Here is an 18,015-nt window from a genome sequence, read left to right as displayed (position 1 = left end):
GAGATCACTCAGCACTCCTCTGCTGCTCTGGCAGGGCTCCAGCAGGCTGTGAGGGGATGTGGCCCCCTTGGAGTATCTCCTGCTGGAGACTCCACTCCCCCTCTGGGGAACCTGTTCCAATATACCTGGAATATTTACAGTGCATGCCTGGAATACTGTGTCCAGTTCTGGGCTCTCAACTTCAAGAGGGACAGGGAGCTACTGGGTAGAGGCCAGTGGAGGCTATGAGGATGCTGAAGGGATTGGAATCTGGTGAGGAAAGGCTGAGAGCCCTGGGGTTGGTTAGTCTGGAGGGGAGAAGGCTGAGAGGAGATCTGATCAATGTCTGTAAATATCTGGGGAGGGGGAGGCAAGATGAAGCTGCCCAGTCACAGGACAAGGTACAAGGGGTACAAGGTGGAACCCAGGAGGTTCCACAGCAACATGGGGAGAAAGTTGTTTGGTGTGAGGGTGCTGGAGGCCTGGAGCAGGCTGCCCAGAGAGGTTGTGGAGTCTGCTTCTGTGGAGACTTTCAAGGCCTGCCTGGATGAGTTCCTGTGTGAGCTGCCCCAGGTGATCCTGCTCTGGCAGGGGCTTGGACTGGATGACCTCCAGAGGTCCCTTCCAACCCTCACCATTCTTTGATTCTCTGACTTGATCACCTGTACAGTAAAGAAAATATTCTCCTGTGCTCTGATGGAGCATCACACATTTGGGCTGCAGACAGACTCTTCCCAAAGGCCTGCAAGGACAGGACCAGGGGCAATGGCTTCAGACTAGAGCAGAGCAGACTGAGATGGGATGTGAGAAAGGAGTTCTCTACCATGAGGCTGCTGGAACACTGGAACAGGTTGCCCAGGGAGGTGTCTGAGGCTCCATCCCTGGAGATATTCAAGGTGAGGCTGGAGAGGGCTCTGGGCAACCTGCTCTAATGGAGGATGTCCCTGCTGAGTGCAGGGGGTTGGACTGCATGAGCTTTGGAGCTCCCTTCCAGCCCAAACCATTCTCTGATTCTGTGATTTCTGTCTGTGCTGCTGCCCTGGGTCCTGGCACCATGCAGAAGAGTTTGGTTCCTTCATCTTCCAGTTCATATCTTGTACTGAGGAGCCCAGAACTGGCCAGCCTGAGCCAGAGCAGGGCACAGGAGCTGATCTCCCACTGCATGCTGCAGATGAGTCCAAGTCACCACCTGGCAGTGCCTGCCTGGAGCAGTGCTGCCTCCAGCCATGTCCTGCAGACCAGCAAGGAGGAAAAGTGCAGCACTTCTGCTTTGGCAGTGAACTGCAAGCACCTTGGTGCCACATCTGCAGAGGCAAGCAAGGCAGCTGTGTCCTCAGGAAGGTGCAAAATAAGACTCGTGGGATTCATGGAATTCACAGCAGCCACCTTGTTTACAAGGAAGAGAGCTGGATTCCAATTCTGTATCATCACCAAATTCTTATTTAAAGAATTCATCATCTTGGGTTTCTATGAAAACTTCCAATTCAGGCCAGCATTGAGGGCTCTGAAGCACTGCAGCTTCTTGAAGCTTTCCCAAAATCACAGAATGGGTTGGGTGGGAGGGGACCTCAAAGCTCATCCAGCTCCAACCCCCTGCCATGGGCAGGGACACCTCCCACCAGCCCAGCTTGCTCAAGGCCTCATCCAGCCTGGCCTTGAACACCTCCAGGGAGGGGACAGCCACAGCCTCCCTGGGCAACCTGTGCCAGTCTCTTCCCACCCTCACTCTCAACAATTTTTTCCTCATCTCCAATCTCAGTCTCCCCTCTCCCAGCTCAAAGCCATTGTCCCTCATCCTGGCACTCCCAGCCCTTGTCCAAAGTCCCTCTCCAGCTCTCCTGGAGCCCCTTCAGGTACTGGAAGGCTGCTCTGAGATCTCCCTGGAGCCTTCTCTTCTCCAGGCTGAACAGCCTCAACTCTCCCAGCCTGTGCCCACAGGGGAGGTTCTGATCACCTCTGTGGCCTCCTCTGGACCTGCTCTAGCAGCTCCATGTCCCTCTCCTGCTGGGGACACCAGAACTGGAGGCAGTGCTGCACAGAGCTGGAAAGAAAGAGCTGAAAGATGCAGCCCAGCAGACTGTGTGCTGGAGTTTGTGTGGATCCACTCAGCCATGCCCAGGGCACAGACACAGAGCCAGCTCTGGAGCCCAAGTGGCAGCACCCCCTGGGAGCCCCAGCAGCCACTCACCTCTCAAAGGCACAGCGAACGACAACCAAGAGCAAGGCAAAGGGGATGCTGAGCAGCAGATCTCGGGGCTGAGGGTATTGGATGTCTTCAGACTCCTGCATGTCCTCCCAGGTGATGCCTGGAGGCAGCCAGAACTCATGCTGCCATAGCCAGTGGTACAGGGAGCGTGCCATCCTGGAAGGAAGGGAGAGAGGAGAAACTGAGGCCTGGCTGGCAGCCAGCAGACCTGTCAGCACAAGCCAGGGCAGCAGGGGCAGGCTTCCAGCCTTGCTGAGGTTGCAGCTGGCTGTGAAAGCAGCAGAGGTGTGGAACACATCAGCACCCAAGGGACTGATAACCTGCTACAGACTGATGTCAGGAGCTTGGTGACTCCTGGCAAGGAACCAAACCAGGGCTAAAAGGCAGCTGAGTGCCTCAGGACTCAAGAGAACATGAAGTGTTGTTCTCAGCAAGGTGGAGCAGAAAGCTTCAACCTTAACACTTTGATACTTCTCAGGTTCCATCATCAGAAGGGCACAGAGCTGCTGGAGTGACTCCAGAGGAGGTCACAAAGATGATCCCAGGGCTGGAGCAGCTCTGCTGTGAGCACAGGCTGAGGGAGCTGGGGGTGTGCAGCCTGGAGAGGAGAAGGCTCCAGGAGCACCTCAGAGCTGCCTGCCAGGACCTGCAGGGATCCTGCAGGAAGGCTGCAGAGAGACTTCTCCTGAGGGTGTCTGAGCCAGGCCAAGGGGGAATGGTTTGGAGCTGAGGCAGAGCAGGGTGAGACTGGAGATGAGGAAGAAGTTCTTCAGTGTGAGGTTGGTGAGACTCTGGCACAGGTTGCCCAGGGAGGCTGTGGCTGCCTCCTGCCTGGAGGTGTGCAAGGCCAGGCTGGATGAGGCCCTGAGCAACCTGGGCTGGTGGAAGGTTCCTTGCCCATGGCAGGGGGCTGGAACTGGATGATCTTTAAGGTCCCTTCCAACCTAACCCACCCAGGCTGAATGACTCCAGCTCCCTCAGCCTGGCCTCACAGCAGAGGTGCTCCAGCCCAAACAATATCCCAAACACAAGCTCTGACAGAAGCCAGGGGCTCTGCAGGTGCACAGAAGGAAAAGGGAAGCCTTGGGAATGAGCTGCCCTTGAGGAAAAGCAGAGCAGCAGCTGGGAGATGCCATCTCAGGGAACAAAAGGCAAAGCATCTCAGGTAAGTGTCTGAGCAGCATGAAGCTCCTCAGCAGCAGAAGCCCAAAGCCTGACCCATTTTCTGTCAGGAGGTTGCCTAACAACTCCCAAATGAATCACAGAGCTGCCTGTGAAGGCACCTCCAGTGCAGCTGTTCCTGTGCTAGGCCACCTGAGCTGCCCTGCTGCAGTCTGAGGCTGGCAGCTGACTCACAGCTGTTCTGGATTGGCACTTTGGCATCTGGATCTGACTGTAGCAGGGAAGAACAGGACCCTGCTTCTTCCACTCTGACTCTCCTTTCTCCTGGAGCATGCCCAGCCAGCCCAGCATGGGGACAAAGCTGACTGCAAGCCCTGTGTAGCAGAGACCAAGGGGAGGCAAACTCCCTGACCATTAAAGAGCACAAGGCAGGAAAGGCCTCTGCCAGCCACACAGTGTGAGGGGCTGGAAAGGACCTCCAGAGCTCATCCAGTCCAGCCCCTTGCCACAGCAGGGTCACACAGGGCAGGTCACACAGGAACACATCCAGATGGGGCTTGGAAGTCTCCAGAGAAGACTCCACAACCTCTCTAGGCAGCCTGCTCCAGGCCTCCAGCACCAAAGAAATTTCTCCTCCTGCCCAGATGGAACCTCCTGGGTTCCAGTTTGTGCCCTCTGCCCCTTGTCCTGTCACTGGGTACCACTGAGCAGAGCCTGGTGGCATCCTCCTGCCAGCCACCCTGCAGATGTTGATAGACATTGAGCAGATCCCTTTCAGCCTTCTCCTCTCCAGGCTAACCAGCCCCAGGGCTCTCAGCCTCTCTCATCACACAGATGTTCCAGTGCCTTCATCATCCTCATAGCCTCCATTGGACTCTCTCCAGTATATCCCTGTCCCTCTTGAACTGGGGAGCCCAAAACTGGACACAGGACTCCAGCTGTGGTCTCACCAGGGCAGAGCAGAGGGTAGGAGAACCTCTCCCTTGACTTGCTGGCCACAGTCTTATTAATGCACCCCAGGAGTCCCTTGGCCTTCTTGGCCACAAGGGCACATTGCTGTCCCATGCAGAACTTGCTGTCCACCAGGACTCCAAGGTCCTTCTCCAGGGAGCTACCTCCCAGCAGGTCCCAGCAGGAGGTTGTTCCTCCCCAGGTGCAGGACCCTACACTTACTCTTGTTGAAGCTCCCCAGGCTCCCCGTTGCCCAACCCTCAGGCCTGCCCAGGTCTTGCTGAGTGGCCACACACAAAGCCTTCTCCTCCCTGCATTCCCTGATTTCAGCCCTTGGTACCAAAACCCCCAACACAAAAATACCACCTAGGAATCAAGAGGCTAACAGAGCACAGAACTGCAACAAAAGAAGCGGCAGTGAGGCTGAAATCCTCCTTCACTAGCAGCAAAAAGGGCATCCAGGTCTTCTGCCAGCTTCCCACTGGACATCAACCACACAGTGCCCTGGTGGCCAAGAAGGCCAATGGGCTCCTGGGCTGCATGAGGAAGAGTGTGGCCAGCAGGGCTAGGGAGGTTCTCCTCTGCTCTGACCTGCTGAGACCACACCTGGAATACAGAGTCCAGTTCTGGGCTCCCCAGTTCAAGAGAGACAGAGACCTGCTGGAGAGAGCCCAACAGAGGCTGTGAGGATGATGAAGGACTGGAACATCTCTGCTGTGAAGCTGGAACTTTAGCCTAGCTCCCAACTGCAAAGATTTTGAGTCAAAAACAAAAAGGGAAATCAATTACCCTTGGCCACAGAACAGTAACAACTGAAGGTCAATAAGCACAAGGTCAGGGTCCTGCACCTGGGGAGGGATCACAGCAGGCACCAGGACAGCTTAGGAGATGCCCTGCTGGAGAGCAGCTCCATGGGGAAAGACCTTGGAGTGCTGGTGGGCAGCAAGTTCTGCATGGGACAGCAAAGTGCCCTGGTGGCCAAGAGAGCCAATGGGAGCCTGGGGTGCAGCAAGCAAAGTGTGGCCAGCAGGGCTGGGGAGGTTCTGCTGCCCCTCTGCTCTGCTCTGCCCTGCTGAGACCACAGCTGCAATCCTGTGTCCAGTTCTGGGCTCCCCAGCTCCAGAGAGACAGAGACCTGCTGGAGAGAGTCCAACAGAGGCTATGAGGATGATGAAGGACTGGAACATCTCTGCTGTGAAGAGAGACTGAGAGCCCTGGGGCTGGTCAGTCTGGAGAGGAGAAGGCTCAGAGGGATCTGAACAGTGCCAGTTTTGGGCCCCTCACTCCCAGAAGGACGCTGAGGGGCTGGGGCAGGTCCAGAGAAGGGCAAGGAAGCTGGGGAAGGGTCTGGAGAAGAGGGCTGGGGAGGAGCAGCTGAGGAAAGAGGAGGTTCAGAGGAGACTTTGTCGCTTTCTACAACTCCCTGAGAGGAGGCTGCAGGGAGGTGGGGGTTGGGCTCTTCTGCTTAGGGATAGAAGTAGAGGAAATGGCCTGAAATGGTGCCGGGGAGGGTGGGGTTGAACATTAGAAGAAACTTCTTCACTGAAAGGTTCTCCAACACTGGAAGAAGCTCCCCATGGAGGGGGCTGAACCCCCATCCCTGGAGAGATGTGGTGCTGAGGGCCATGGCTTAGCCCCAGCCTTGGCACTGTTAGAGGATGGTAGGACTGGAGGAGCTTAGAGATCTCTTCCAAGCCAAACCATTCTGTGCTGCTGGGACCAGTGGCAGATTCCCTGTGCTGAGGAAGGCCACAGCCATGCTCTCACTGCTCTGCTGTGCTGACTCTGGAGAGCCAGGGTCACCTTCCTGCAGGGTTCCCTTATCTCTGCTGCTGTCTTTCTGCACCACAAGCACACAGAGAGGGTCCAGTATGAGCCACATCCTTATCTGCTGCAATTTCCAGAGGCCAAGGCAGGCAGCTGGGAAGCTGAAGACACCAATGTGTCCAGAGAGCCCTTGGAGCACCCACAGGAAGGCTGGGAGGGTCTTCTTCTTTCCACAAGTTCTTCAAGCCTCACAGAGCACCCTGCAGCTTCAGAGGGCATTGGCTTGGAAGGGACCCTCCAAGGGCATCTTGTCCAAGCCCTGCCATGGGCAGGGACACCTCCCACCAGCCCAGCTTGCTCAAGGCCTCATCCAGCCTGGCCTTAAACACCTCCAGGGAGGGGACAGCCACAGCCTCCCTGGGCAACCTGTGCCAGTCTCTCCCCACCCTCACTCTCAACAATTTCTTCCTCATCTCCAGTCTCAGTCTCCCCTCTCCCAGCTCAAAGCCATTGTCCCTCATCCTGGCACTCCCAGCCCTTGTCCAAAGTCCCTCTCCAGCTCTCCTGGAGCCCCTTCAGGTACTGGAAGGTTGCTCTGAGCTCTCCCTGGAGCCTTTTCCTCTCCAGGCTGAACAGCCTCAACTCTCCCAGCCTGGCCCCACAGCAGAGCTTCTCCAGCCTCTTGGTGGCCTCCTCCAGACCCACTGCAACAGTTCCCTGTCCTTGTGACAGATGTGGTGCTGAGGGACATGGGTTAGGACCAGAGTTGGTGGAGTTAGATACTGGTTGCACTCCATGATCTTAAAGGTCTTTTCCAGCCTAAATGATTCTGTGATTCCATGCTGTGGGAGGTCAGGAACTGGTCCAACAAAGCTGCTTTAAGGGGGCACAAATTAAAGGTCACAAAGCAGCCCTGGCCACTCTGCTTGGTTCAATCTTGCCTTTCCTGATGGCTTTGTGGTTCCTGTGGTGCTTCTTCTGAACCCTCAGCTACCAAGGGCTCTGCAGCCTGGCTGCTCTGAGCTGCCCCAAGGAAAGCAGGACTCAGAATCTTAGCAGCATGTAATTGTTAAGGTTGGAAAAGCCCTCCCAGACCATCTAGTCCCACACCAACCCAACCCCACCATGGCCACACAGTTCTGGAACACCTCCAGGCATGGGCACTCCACCACCTCCCTGGGCAGCCTGTGCCAAGCCCTGATCACTCTGGCAGCACAGAAATTTTTCCTCCTCTCCAACCTAACCCTCCCCCTGGCACAATTTCAGGTCATTTCCTCTTGTCCTAGCACCTGATCCTAGGGAGCAGAGCCCAACCCCCACCTCCCTGCAGCCTCCTCTCAGGGAGCTGTGGAGGGCAATGAGGTCTCCCTCAGCCTCCTCTTCTCCAGACTGAACCACCCCAAGCTGCTGTGTGACCTGCAGCATCTGCACACCACAGCAGAGAGCAGCACTGCAGGGCTCCCAGAGCAGGAACCACCACTGCAGCCAAGGCCCTCCAGGACAAATTCATGGAGAGTTTCTCTTTCAAGGCAGTTTGGGCAGAAGCCTGGCATGGAGCTGGGAAGGTTACTCCTGGCCTCCCAGCTCAAAGCCAAGCAGGTTCACCCAGAAATCAAAACTGCTGCTTACACTCTCAAGGAGTTGCTCTGCTGCTTGGCTTGCAGAGTCCACTCCTGAGGTGAAGATCAATGTCTGGCCACAGGAACACCCCTGGGAATTCAGAGGAAAATCCAGGACAGCAGGGTGGTGGAGGAGGAGAGAGAAGACTCCCAAGTGTCTGCAACCACCCACAGGAGGAGAGTCACAGAATGGTAGGGGCTGGAAGGGACCTCCAGAGATCATCCAGAGCAGGGGCACCAAGGGCAGGACACAGGAACACTTCAGGTGGGTTTGGAAAGTTTCCAGAGAAGGAGGCTCCAGGACCTCTCTGGGCAGCCTGCTCCAGGGCTCTGTCACCCTCACACCAAAGAAGCTTCTCCTCAAGTTCAGATGGAACCTCCTGGGCTCCAGTCTGTGCCCAGTGCCCCTTGGCCTGTCCCAGGACACCACTGTCCTGTTCAGGTTGAACACTGAGCAGGTTCAAGACCATCCAAGGAACCTGTGTTGCACAAGTCCATGGGACCTGATGAGAAGCATTCACAGGTCCTGAGGGACATGGTGGATGAACCATGGAATCATGGAATCATAGAATCAGTCAGGGTTGGAAGGGACCTCAAGGATCAGCCAGGGACACCTCACACTGGATCAGGCTGGCCAGAGCCTCATCCAGCCTGGCTGCAAACACCTCCAGGGATGGAGCCTCAACCACCTCCCTGGACAACCCATTCCAGGCTCTCACCACTCTCAAGGTGAGGAATTTCTTCCTCATGTCCAGCCTGAATCTCCCCTCTTCCAGCTTTATTCCATTCCCCCCAGTCCTCTCACTCCTAGTGACTGGCAAAGCCACTACTCACAGTACTGAGCAGTCCTGGCACACTGGTGACACTCCCACTGCCTGCAAAAGGGAAGCAAACTGAACCCCCACCTTCAAAAGGGGAAAGAGGAAGAGCTGGGGAGGTTCAGTCTGGCCTCTGTGCCTGGCAAGGCCATGGAGCAGATCCTCCTGGAAACTGTGCTAGAGGACATGGAAACTAAGGAGGTAATTGGTGCCAGCCAGCATGTGCCACTTCCTCAAAGACAGTTTATGCCTGGGAAATTTGGTGGCCTTCTATGGTGAGGTTACAGTGGTGGAGGACAGAGGAGCAGCAGCTGATGTCACCTGCCTGGGGCTGTGCAAAGCACCTGACACCATCTGCACAACCTTCTCTCTATATTGGAGAGACCAGGATTGGATGGATGGATGGATGGATGGATGGATGGATGGATGGATGGATGGATGGACCACCTGGTGGGGAAGGAGTTGGATGAAGCACCAGGTGGGGAAGGGATTGGCTTAAGGACCACCTGGTGGGGAAGGGATTGGGGGTGGTAACTCTCAAGAACTGCAGCTCACTGCTCAGTGTCTGAGTGTCCTTCCCCAGGGGTCAGCACACTGTTAGACATCTTTGATAGCAACATGGAAAGTGGGATGGAGGCAGCCTCCACAAGCCAGAGACACCAAGCTGAGTGGTGTGGCCAACATGCTGGAGGGAAGGGATGGGATCCAGAGGGACCAGGACAGGCTCCAGAACTGGGCCTGTGTGAATCTCATAAAATTTAAGAAGGCCAAGGCCAAGGTCCTGCACCTTGGGGCAATCCCAAGCACAAATCCAGGCTGGAGAGCAGCCCTGGGGAGAAGGACTTGAGGGTGCTGGGGGTGCAAAGGTGGAACTGAGCCAGCACTGAGCACTGCCAGCCCAGCCCCAGCCCTGTCCTGGGCTGATCCCCAGCAGGGTGGGCAGCAGGGGCAGGGAGGGGATTCTGCCCCTCTGCTGTGCTCTGCTCTGACCCCCCTGCAGTGCTGGGGCAGCTCTGGAGCCCTCAGCACAGCACAGACAGGGACCTGGTGCAGCAGGGCCAGAGGAGGCCACAGCAATGCTGGCAGGGCTGGAAGCCCTCTGCTGGGAGCCAGGCTGAGAGAGTTGGGCTTGGGCAGCCTGCAGAGGAGAAGGCTCCAGGGAGACCTTCTGGTGGCCTTGCAGTGCTTCAAGGGCTGAGCAGAAAGCTGGGGACAGACTTTGGAGCAGGGCCTGTTGGGACAAGATGAGGGAGGATGGTTTGGAACTGCAAGAGGGAGATTGAGAGTGGAGAGAAGGAGGAAATGTTTGACCCTGAGGGTGCTGAGAGCCTGCCCCAGGCTGCCCAGAGAGATGGGAGCTGCCCCATGGCTGGCACCAGTGCAGGTCAGGCTGTGTGGGGCTCAGGTTGGGGATGTCCCTGCTGGGATCCTGACTCTTGATCAGGGAGAGCAGTGCAAGGATGAGGGCTAAGGGTTTGAACAGCAGGAGGGGAGATTCAGATCAGGCAGCAGCAATCAAGGCTTCATTGTGAGGGTGGTGAGATACTGCAGCAGCCTGCCCAGAGAGCATTCCAGGTGAGGCTGGATGAGGCTCTGAACAACCTGCTGCAGGGGAAGATGTCCCTGTCCATGTCAGGGGGCTTGGGCAAGATCAGCTTTAGGGTCCCTTCCATGCCAGCCCAGGCAGTGATTCCAGGAAGCACAGAACTGTGCTGTTCAAGGTGACTTCATTCCTCATTCCTCTGCCTCCAAAGGCCTCCAGCTGCTGATCACACCAGAGATGAGCCATTGTCTGCAGGGGGATACCAGGTCCGTGGGTGGACAATGCCACATCCCCACGGTGGCTCCAGGCCAAGCCCTTGAGGTCTGCCAGGCCTCATTAGCCTAATTGCAGCAGCATGCTAATGACCTGGCTGCCAGAGCCTGCAGAGGACTCCTGCAGAAGGCTTCCTCTGCAGCCAGTTTGCCCAGGCCTACAGCAACAGCAGGGTGCTGCCAGAGGGCAAATGCCTCCTTGCTGTGGTGGTGAGGATGCCTTCCACTGCTCCTCCATTCCAGGGGGATTAGTTCAACGTGGAGCTGGGCCTGAAATGACTGAAAGCAAGAAAAGCTTCTTAGATCTTGATCTGTTGGACAGCAAAATGGAGAGGCTGCCCCTGAATCACAGTGTCTGAACCCCAGCATGGTTTGGGTTGGAAGGGACCTCTGGAGATCATCCACTCCAACCTCCCTGCTCCAGCAGGGCACCCACAGCAGCTTCCCAGGAGCACAAGGCAGGTTTGGAATCTCTCCATAGGAGACTCCACAACCTCTCTGGGAAGCCTGCTCCAGGCCTTCAGCACCCTCACACCAAACAACTTTCTCCTCCTGTTCAGGTGGAACCTCCTGGGCTCCAGTTTGTGCCCTTTGCCCCTTGGCCTGCCACTGAGCACCACTGAGAAGAATCTGGCCCCAGCCTCTTGTCCCCTGCCCTTTAGATACTGATGAACACTGTGTAGACCACCTTCCAGGCTGCTCTTCTCCAGGCTAAGCAGGCTCAGGGCTCTCAGCCTTTCCTCCTCAGAGAGATGCTCCAGGCCCCTCAGCACCTTCACAGCCCTCAATCTGTCTCCAAGTGTAAAACCAAAAGCCCTTGAAGTGTCAATGAGAGCTTGCAATGCAGCTAGGAAATGATCAGAGCTCATTAAAGCAAATGTCATTAGAAGGCTGTGTCAGTCCCCTCATGTTTGGAGCACTTTCAGCCTTGCTCCTACCTTTCTAAGAGGCTGAACCTCTGCATGAAGGTTCCCTGTTACATCAAACTGGAAGAGCCACTGTGTTCCACTCATACTCTGGTCCATCCTTCCTGGATCTGGGTCACCACTCCCTCCATGTTGGACTTTTGAATCCTTCATTTGTCTAAGAAATCAACTTTGTGTGCTCTGCTCTGCCCTGCTGAGCCCACAGCTGGAGTCCTGGGTCCAGTTCTGGGCTCCCCAGTTCGAGAGGGACAGGGAACTCCTGGGGAGTGTCCAGTGGAGGCTATGAGGATGCTGAAGGGACTGCACCATCTGTGTGATGGGAAAGGCTGAGAGCCCTGGAGCTGGTCAGGTTGGAGAAGAGGAGGCTGAGATGAGATCTGATCAATATCTATCAAGATGCAGGTGCCAGGCTCTCTGTGGTGGTGCCCAGCAGTAGCACAAGGAACAATGGATACAGACTGGACCCCAGGAAGTTCTACCTCAACAGGAGAAACTTCTGTTTCTATGGTGTGAGGGTGCTGGAGGCCTGGAGCAGCTGCCCAGAGAGGTTGTGGAGTCTCCTTCTCTGGAGACTTTCCAAACCCCCCTGGATGTGTTCCTGTGTGAGCTGCCCTGGGTGCCCCTGCTCTGGCAGGGGAGTTGGAGAGGATGAGCTCTGGAGGTCCCTTCCAACCCCTCCCATTCTGTGACTCTAAGATTGAAGGATTCCCCAGGTACCTTCTCTGCTGACAGCTCCTCTGGGCAGCTCCTCACCTACTTGACACTGCCCTGATCCTGATGTCTGCAAATAAAACTTCCTGTAAGCAAGAAGTTCTTCCCCATGAGAGTGGTGAGAGCCTGGAATGGGTTGTCCAGGGAGGTGGTTGAGGCTCCATCCCTGGAGGTGTTTGCAGCCAGGCTGGATGAGGCTCTGGCCAGCCTGATCCAGTGTGAGGTGTCCCTGCCCATGGCAGGGGGGTTGGAACTGGCTGAGCCTTGTGCTCCCTTCCAACCCTGCCTGATTCTATGATTCTGTGTCACAGCCACACCATTCACAAGGTCAGACATGAAGTTTACTGCACCTCTCTTATGGAGAAAGACATCCTTTTAACCAGGATGGAAACACCTTTAGAACACCCATGAGATATTTAATGTCTTAATCTCAGTCTCCAGGGATTTTTTTGGTCAACTTGTTTGGTTTGTTTGCTTGTAAAAACCTCACACTGAAGATCCCAATGCTGAGATGACAGAGCCTGAGTTCATTTTTCCTTCAGGTATTTCTTCCAACATATTTAATCCATTTTTTCTAAGATACATGAAATATTTTAGTCATAGAATGGTCTGGGTTAGAAGGGACCTTGAAGATCAGTGCCTCATACAATTGTTTGAGTTGGGAAAGCCCTCCCAGATCACCCAGTGCAACCCCAACCCAGCCCCAACATGGCCACCAAACCATGGCCCCAAGTGCCATGGCCACAGGGGTCTGGAGTCCAGGGATGGGCACTCCACCACCTCCCTGGGCAGCCTGTGCCAAGCCCTGACCACTCTGGCAGCAAAGAAATTTTGCCTCACCTCCAACCTAACCCTACCCAGGCACAATTTCAGGCCATTTCCTCTCATATCACCTGATCCTAGGGAGCAGAGCCCAACCCCCACCTCCCTGCAGCCTCCTCTCAGGGAGCTGGAGAGAGCAATGAGGTCTCCCTCAGGATCCTCTTCTCCACACTAAACACCCCCAGCTCCCTCAGCTGCTCCTCCCCAGCCCTCTTCTCCAGACCCTTCCCCAGCTTTGTTGCCACTCTCTGGACCTGCTCCACCAACTTCCAGCCACCCAGTGCCAACCCCCTGCCATGGGCAGGGACACCTCCCCCCAACCCAGCTTGCTCAAGGCCTCATCCAGCCTGGCCTGGAACACCTCCAGGGAGGGGACAGCCACAGCCTCCCTGGGCAACCTGTGCCAGTCTCTCCCCACCCTCACTCTCAACAATTTCTTCCTCATCTCCACTCTCAATCTCCCCTCTCCCAGCTCAAAGCCATTGTCCTCATCCTGGCACTCCCAGCCCTTGTCCAAAGTCCCTCCCCAGCTCTCCTGTAGCCCCTTCAGGTACTGGAAGGCTGCTTTGAGCTCTCCCTGGAGCCTTCACTACTGTCACTGAAGATTTTGAGCTATACATTTTACCACAAAGTCTTTGCTCCACAATTCCTGATGTCCTCTACCATTCTTTTGAGCATGCTGAGGCAGATCTCACCTAGTTCCAGTCTCCTGCCTGAAAGACAGACATTAACCTGTTTGATGTGCTCATTTCCATGCCTGCTTCCTGATCTCTTAACACTTCCTTTGCTTCACATCCACCTCTTTCCCCACCACCATTAATAAGCTTTGCTTATCCTCAAGAGAATTCAACCACAGGACAGTGCCCAAGGGCCTCAACTGAAATTTATCACTTAAGAAAAACTTCTCTCCAAGAATGTTCTCCCACAGCTAAAAACCCCAACACCACAAAGTCAAAAGCTTTATCTATAGTTCCAGCCCAGGAACCCCTCATGGACCTTCACTCCCTTGGCCTGGGTTCTCCTCCCTTTCTTTGCAGAGCAGCTCTCCTGCAGAACACAGCACCTTCTGCACCTCCATTGCTCTCCAACTCTGGTGCAGCTCAGTCTCAGCCTGTTCCTCAGGCCAGAGCTGATGCAGAATCTCCAATCACCTGGGCAGATTCTGGTAAATATCACAGAGTGGCTCAGGTTGGAAAGGACCTCAGAGCTCATCTCCTCCAACCTCCTGCCATGGGCAGGGACACCTCTCAGCCAGACTCAGCTGCTCAGGGCCTCATCCAGCCTGGCCTTGAACACCTCCAGGCAGGAGGCAGCCACAGCCTCCCTGGGCAGCCTGTGCCAGAGTCTCACCAGCCTCACACTGAAGAACTTCTTCCTCAGCTCCACTCTAACCCTGCTCTGCCTCAGCTCCAAACCATTCCCCCTTGGCCTGGCTCAGACACCCTCAGGAGAAGTCTCTCTGCAGCCTTCCTGGGGGACCCCTTCAGGTACTGGCAGGCAGCTCTGAGGTGCTCCTGGAGTCTTCTCCTCTCCAGGCTGCACACCCCCAGCTCCCTCAGCCTGTCCCCACAGCAGAGCTGCTCCAGCCCTTGGCTCATCTTTGTGGCCTCCTCTGGCCTCTCTCCAGCAGCTCTGTGTCCTTCTCCTGCTGGGGACACCAGAGCTGGGGGCAGGATTGCAGGTTGGGTCTCACAGTCCTGGGTCTGAAGCTCTTCCCCTCCAGCTAATTCTGCTCTCTTTCTCCTTGGTTTCCCAGCTTCTCATCTCCTTCTCCTGTACTCCTGACTGCCCTTCTCTTTTCCCTGGAACTGCAACCCCTGCCAGCATCTCCCCTGTGTTTGGGCATGAAATGAGACTGGTCTGCAACTCTGCCTAGCAGGAAGAGAACCAAAGCCACCATCTCCTTCCCTCACTCATCACCAGCACTGTTCTGCAGGCTGAGCCTCCTCACCCAGACTTGTTCTTCACAGCCTCTTCTTTGGGAGCAGCTGACCACTGGACCCACCTGTGCAGCCTTGTTTCTCCATCAGTGCCTGTTCTCCCCAGCTCCCTGCCTTGCAGGTGTTCTCCTCACCAGCTGCCACTTCCTATCACATCCATCTCTGCCCACCCAGGAACAAGTCCAGTTTGCAGCTCTTGAGCATTTCCACTCCTTACACAGAATGGTTGGGGTTGGAAGTGACCTCTGGAGATCATCCAGTCCCACCCCCTGCCAGAGCAGGGCACACAGAACACATCCAGGTGAGTTTGGAAAGTCTCCAGAGCAGGAGACTCCACAACCTCTCTGGGCAGCCTGCTCCAGGCCTCCAGCACCCTCACAGGGACAAAGTTTTCCCTTCTGTTCCCCTGGCACCTCCTCTGCTCCAGCTTGCCCCCAGTGCCCCTTGTGCTGTCCTTGGACATCCCTGAGCAGAGCCTGGCTCCAGCCCTGCACAGCTTTATCCCCAGCCATGAGGGCAGCCCTCAGGCTGCTCTGCTCCAAGCTCCAGGCCCCAGAGCTCCCTCAGCCTGGCCTCACAGGAGATGTTCCACTGCCTGCAGCAGCTCTGGGGCCCTGTGTTGGACTCTCTCAAGCAGTTCCCTGAGGTCCTTCTTGAACTGAGGGCCCCAGAACCTGCTTGCTTTCCCAGCTACTCCAACAGAAGCTTGACTCTTTACCCCTAACTTTAAAAGCAGAAAGATAAAATTCACCTCTACAGCCCCCTAAGGAGCCAGCTCCTTCCAGCCCACTGAGAGCTGGGCTGCTCTGCCTTGGCTCCTTGACTTTCACCCTACTCCAGAGCTTGCTGCAGGCTGCTCTTGTGCTGCTCTGATCAAAGGCACATTTCCCTACACTCCCACTTTTGGAAGCCCTCTGTCCCACACAATGCCCAAGCAAACCCCAGGAGCTGCACACAAAAGCCCAGCAAGCAGACAAACTTGCTCCCCTAGCTCCCCAGTGCACACCACCCTTACCCCCCAGGAATTACTTCCTAGCTTCCATACCTCCTGCTCCTCTTGCCAGCTCCTCAGTTGCCAGACTGCTCTGCCTGCTGCCTGCTTGGCTCCCAAGCTGGCTGCCAGCTATGGCCTGGGGCAGGAGCCTCAGGCTGGTGCCACTCACCCACGTCAGAAGACAATCACAGCTCCTCACTCCATCAGCCCTGCAGCTCCTTGGGTCTGCTCAGGAACAAACAAGGACAGGTTTGACTCGTTGAAAACAAGGCCAGAACAGGCAGTGAGTGCCTCAGGCATCACCAGGCCTGTGGTACTCAGAGCTCAAACATCTCTCATCCTTCCTCTCACAGCACAGAAGCCCTTCTGGCTGCCCTGCACAGCCCTCACTCCCCCTCACCTCTGCCTTTCTGTCTCCATTCTTCTACACTCAGGCAACATTTCTATGTTCTTCCTGGCCAACCATCCCCACTTCCACCTTCCTGATACTTCCATTCTCCGTCGGAGCTCAGTCCACACATCCATGCTCATCCCTCTTGGCCTCCTACCATTCTTGTTTGCATGCTGGAGTGGACTACCTTTGGGTTTGGAGGGGGCTGTCCTGGAAGGCCAGCCTGCTGCCTGAGCCTCTGCCTGCCAGGGCAGTCTCCCATGGCATCCTGCCAAGCAGATCCTTGAACAAGCCCAAACCTCCCCTCCTGGAACTGAAACCCCCAAGAACTTCCATGCAGACTCTGCCACACCACAGCTGCTTCTGCCACATTCCTCTGCCAGGAACCTGGAGATGCTTCCCTGCTGAGGCTGCAGAACCTGGGCTGAAGGCAGCACCAACAAAGCTGTCTCCAAAAGCAAGGGATGAGCTCAGTGTCCAGAGGAACTGGGAAAGCAGCACAGCAAAAGCTGAAGACCTTCCCAGGCTCTGTCTGGCACTCACCTCATGGAATCAGAGAATGGTTTGGGTTGGAAGGGAGCTCCAAAGCTCATCCAGTCCAACCCCCTGCACTCAGCAGGGACATCCTCCACTAGAGCAGGTTGCTCAGAGCCCTCTCCAGCCTCACCTTGAACATATCCAGGGATGGAGCCTCAGGTACCTCCCTGGGCAACCTGTTGCAGTGTTCCAGCAGCCTCCTGGGGCAGAACTTGTTCCTCACACCCAACCTCAATCTGCTCTGCTCTAGTTTCAAACCATTGTCCCTGGTCCTGTCCCTGCAGGCCTTTGGGAACAGTCCCTCTGCAGCCTTCTTGTAGCCCTCTTTAGGTACTGGAAGGCTGCTCCAAGGTCCCCAGAGCCTTCTCTTCTCCAGGGCAGGCTGAGGTAACCCCAACCCTGCTGCCCTGATACCTGGGCACAGCCAGCACTCTGGGGCTGGGCCCCAGCTCTACATCAACCTCCCCAGCAGACTGCAGACTGACTGTGTGGGTGAGGCACCAGAACCCCAGGTCCTACCAGCACCCTGGGGAAAACTACACCTTGGGAAGAGCATCAAACACAACTCCTGTCCAAGTAAGGCAAGAGAGGCACCCAAAGCACCAGATAAAACATCTTCAGCACACACAGATTCCTCCAGGATCTACATGAGCTTCAGGAGAGTAGGAATGCAAACTGCAAGGAGGCACCTGAACAATGCAGGTGAGCTACTCAGTCATGTCCTGGCATTTCTTCCTTCATTCTTTCTCCCCATGCCTGCTATTTCCTCCTGTCTCACTGCAGAAGCAGCAGCCACTGCCTCACATCACCTGATACAACTAAGGAACAAAATCAAATTATTTGCCTTAGGCCACAGCAAACTAAGGATTCAGGATGGATGATCACAGAGATCAGGAAGGAGCTACCTGAACTCTCCCATCAGGCTGGGAGAGTTGGGGCTGTTCAGCCTGGAGAGGAAAAGGCTCCAGGGAGACCTCAGAGCAGTCTTCCAGTGCCTGAAGGGGCTGCAGGAGAGCTGGGGAGGGACTTTGGACAAGGGCTGGGAGTGCCAGGATGAGGGAAGATGGCTGGGAGAGGGGAGACTGAGAGTGGAGATGAGGAAGAAATTGTTGGCAGTGAGGGTGGGGAGAGACTGGCACAGGTTGCCCAGGGAGGCTGTGGCTGTCCCCTCCCTGGAGGTGTTGAAGGCCAGGCTGGATGAGGCCCTGAGCAGCCTGGGCTGGTGGGAGGTGTCCCTGCCCACGGCAGGGGGGTTGGACAAGCTGATTTCTGAGGGTCCCTTCCAACCCAATGCAATCTGTGTGGCTGCAATGCACCACAGCTCAGAAAAGCACTGAATTCATCAGTCAGGATGCCTGTTAGCAGCCATCCTATCCCACAGCCTGCAAGAGGCAGAGGAGGACTTTCCACACAAGCC

The 18,015-nt window shown here is 55.9% G+C and overlaps 1 protein-coding gene across 1 annotated transcript in view; it reads right to left on the bottom strand.

Annotated features, from left to right (window-relative positions):
- The window catches only part of LOC128978327 (ceramide synthase 4-like), a 32,168-nt gene extending 29,828 nt beyond the window's left edge, over positions 1-2,340 (bottom strand). The window contains exon 1 of the mRNA XM_054396200.1: positions 2,168-2,340. Within this exon, the coding sequence (XP_054252175.1) occupies positions 2,168-2,340 (173 nt within the window). The remainder of the gene's footprint in view (positions 1-2,167) is intronic.
- Positions 2,341-18,015: the final 15,675 nt, after the last annotated feature.

This window comes from Indicator indicator, chromosome 36, assembly GCF_027791375.1.
Source record: "Indicator indicator isolate 239-I01 chromosome 36, UM_Iind_1.1, whole genome shotgun sequence".
Classification (NCBI taxonomy): domain Eukaryota; kingdom Metazoa; phylum Chordata; class Aves; order Piciformes; family Indicatoridae; genus Indicator; species Indicator indicator.
This window is presented reverse-complemented; position numbering and strand designations above follow the sequence as displayed.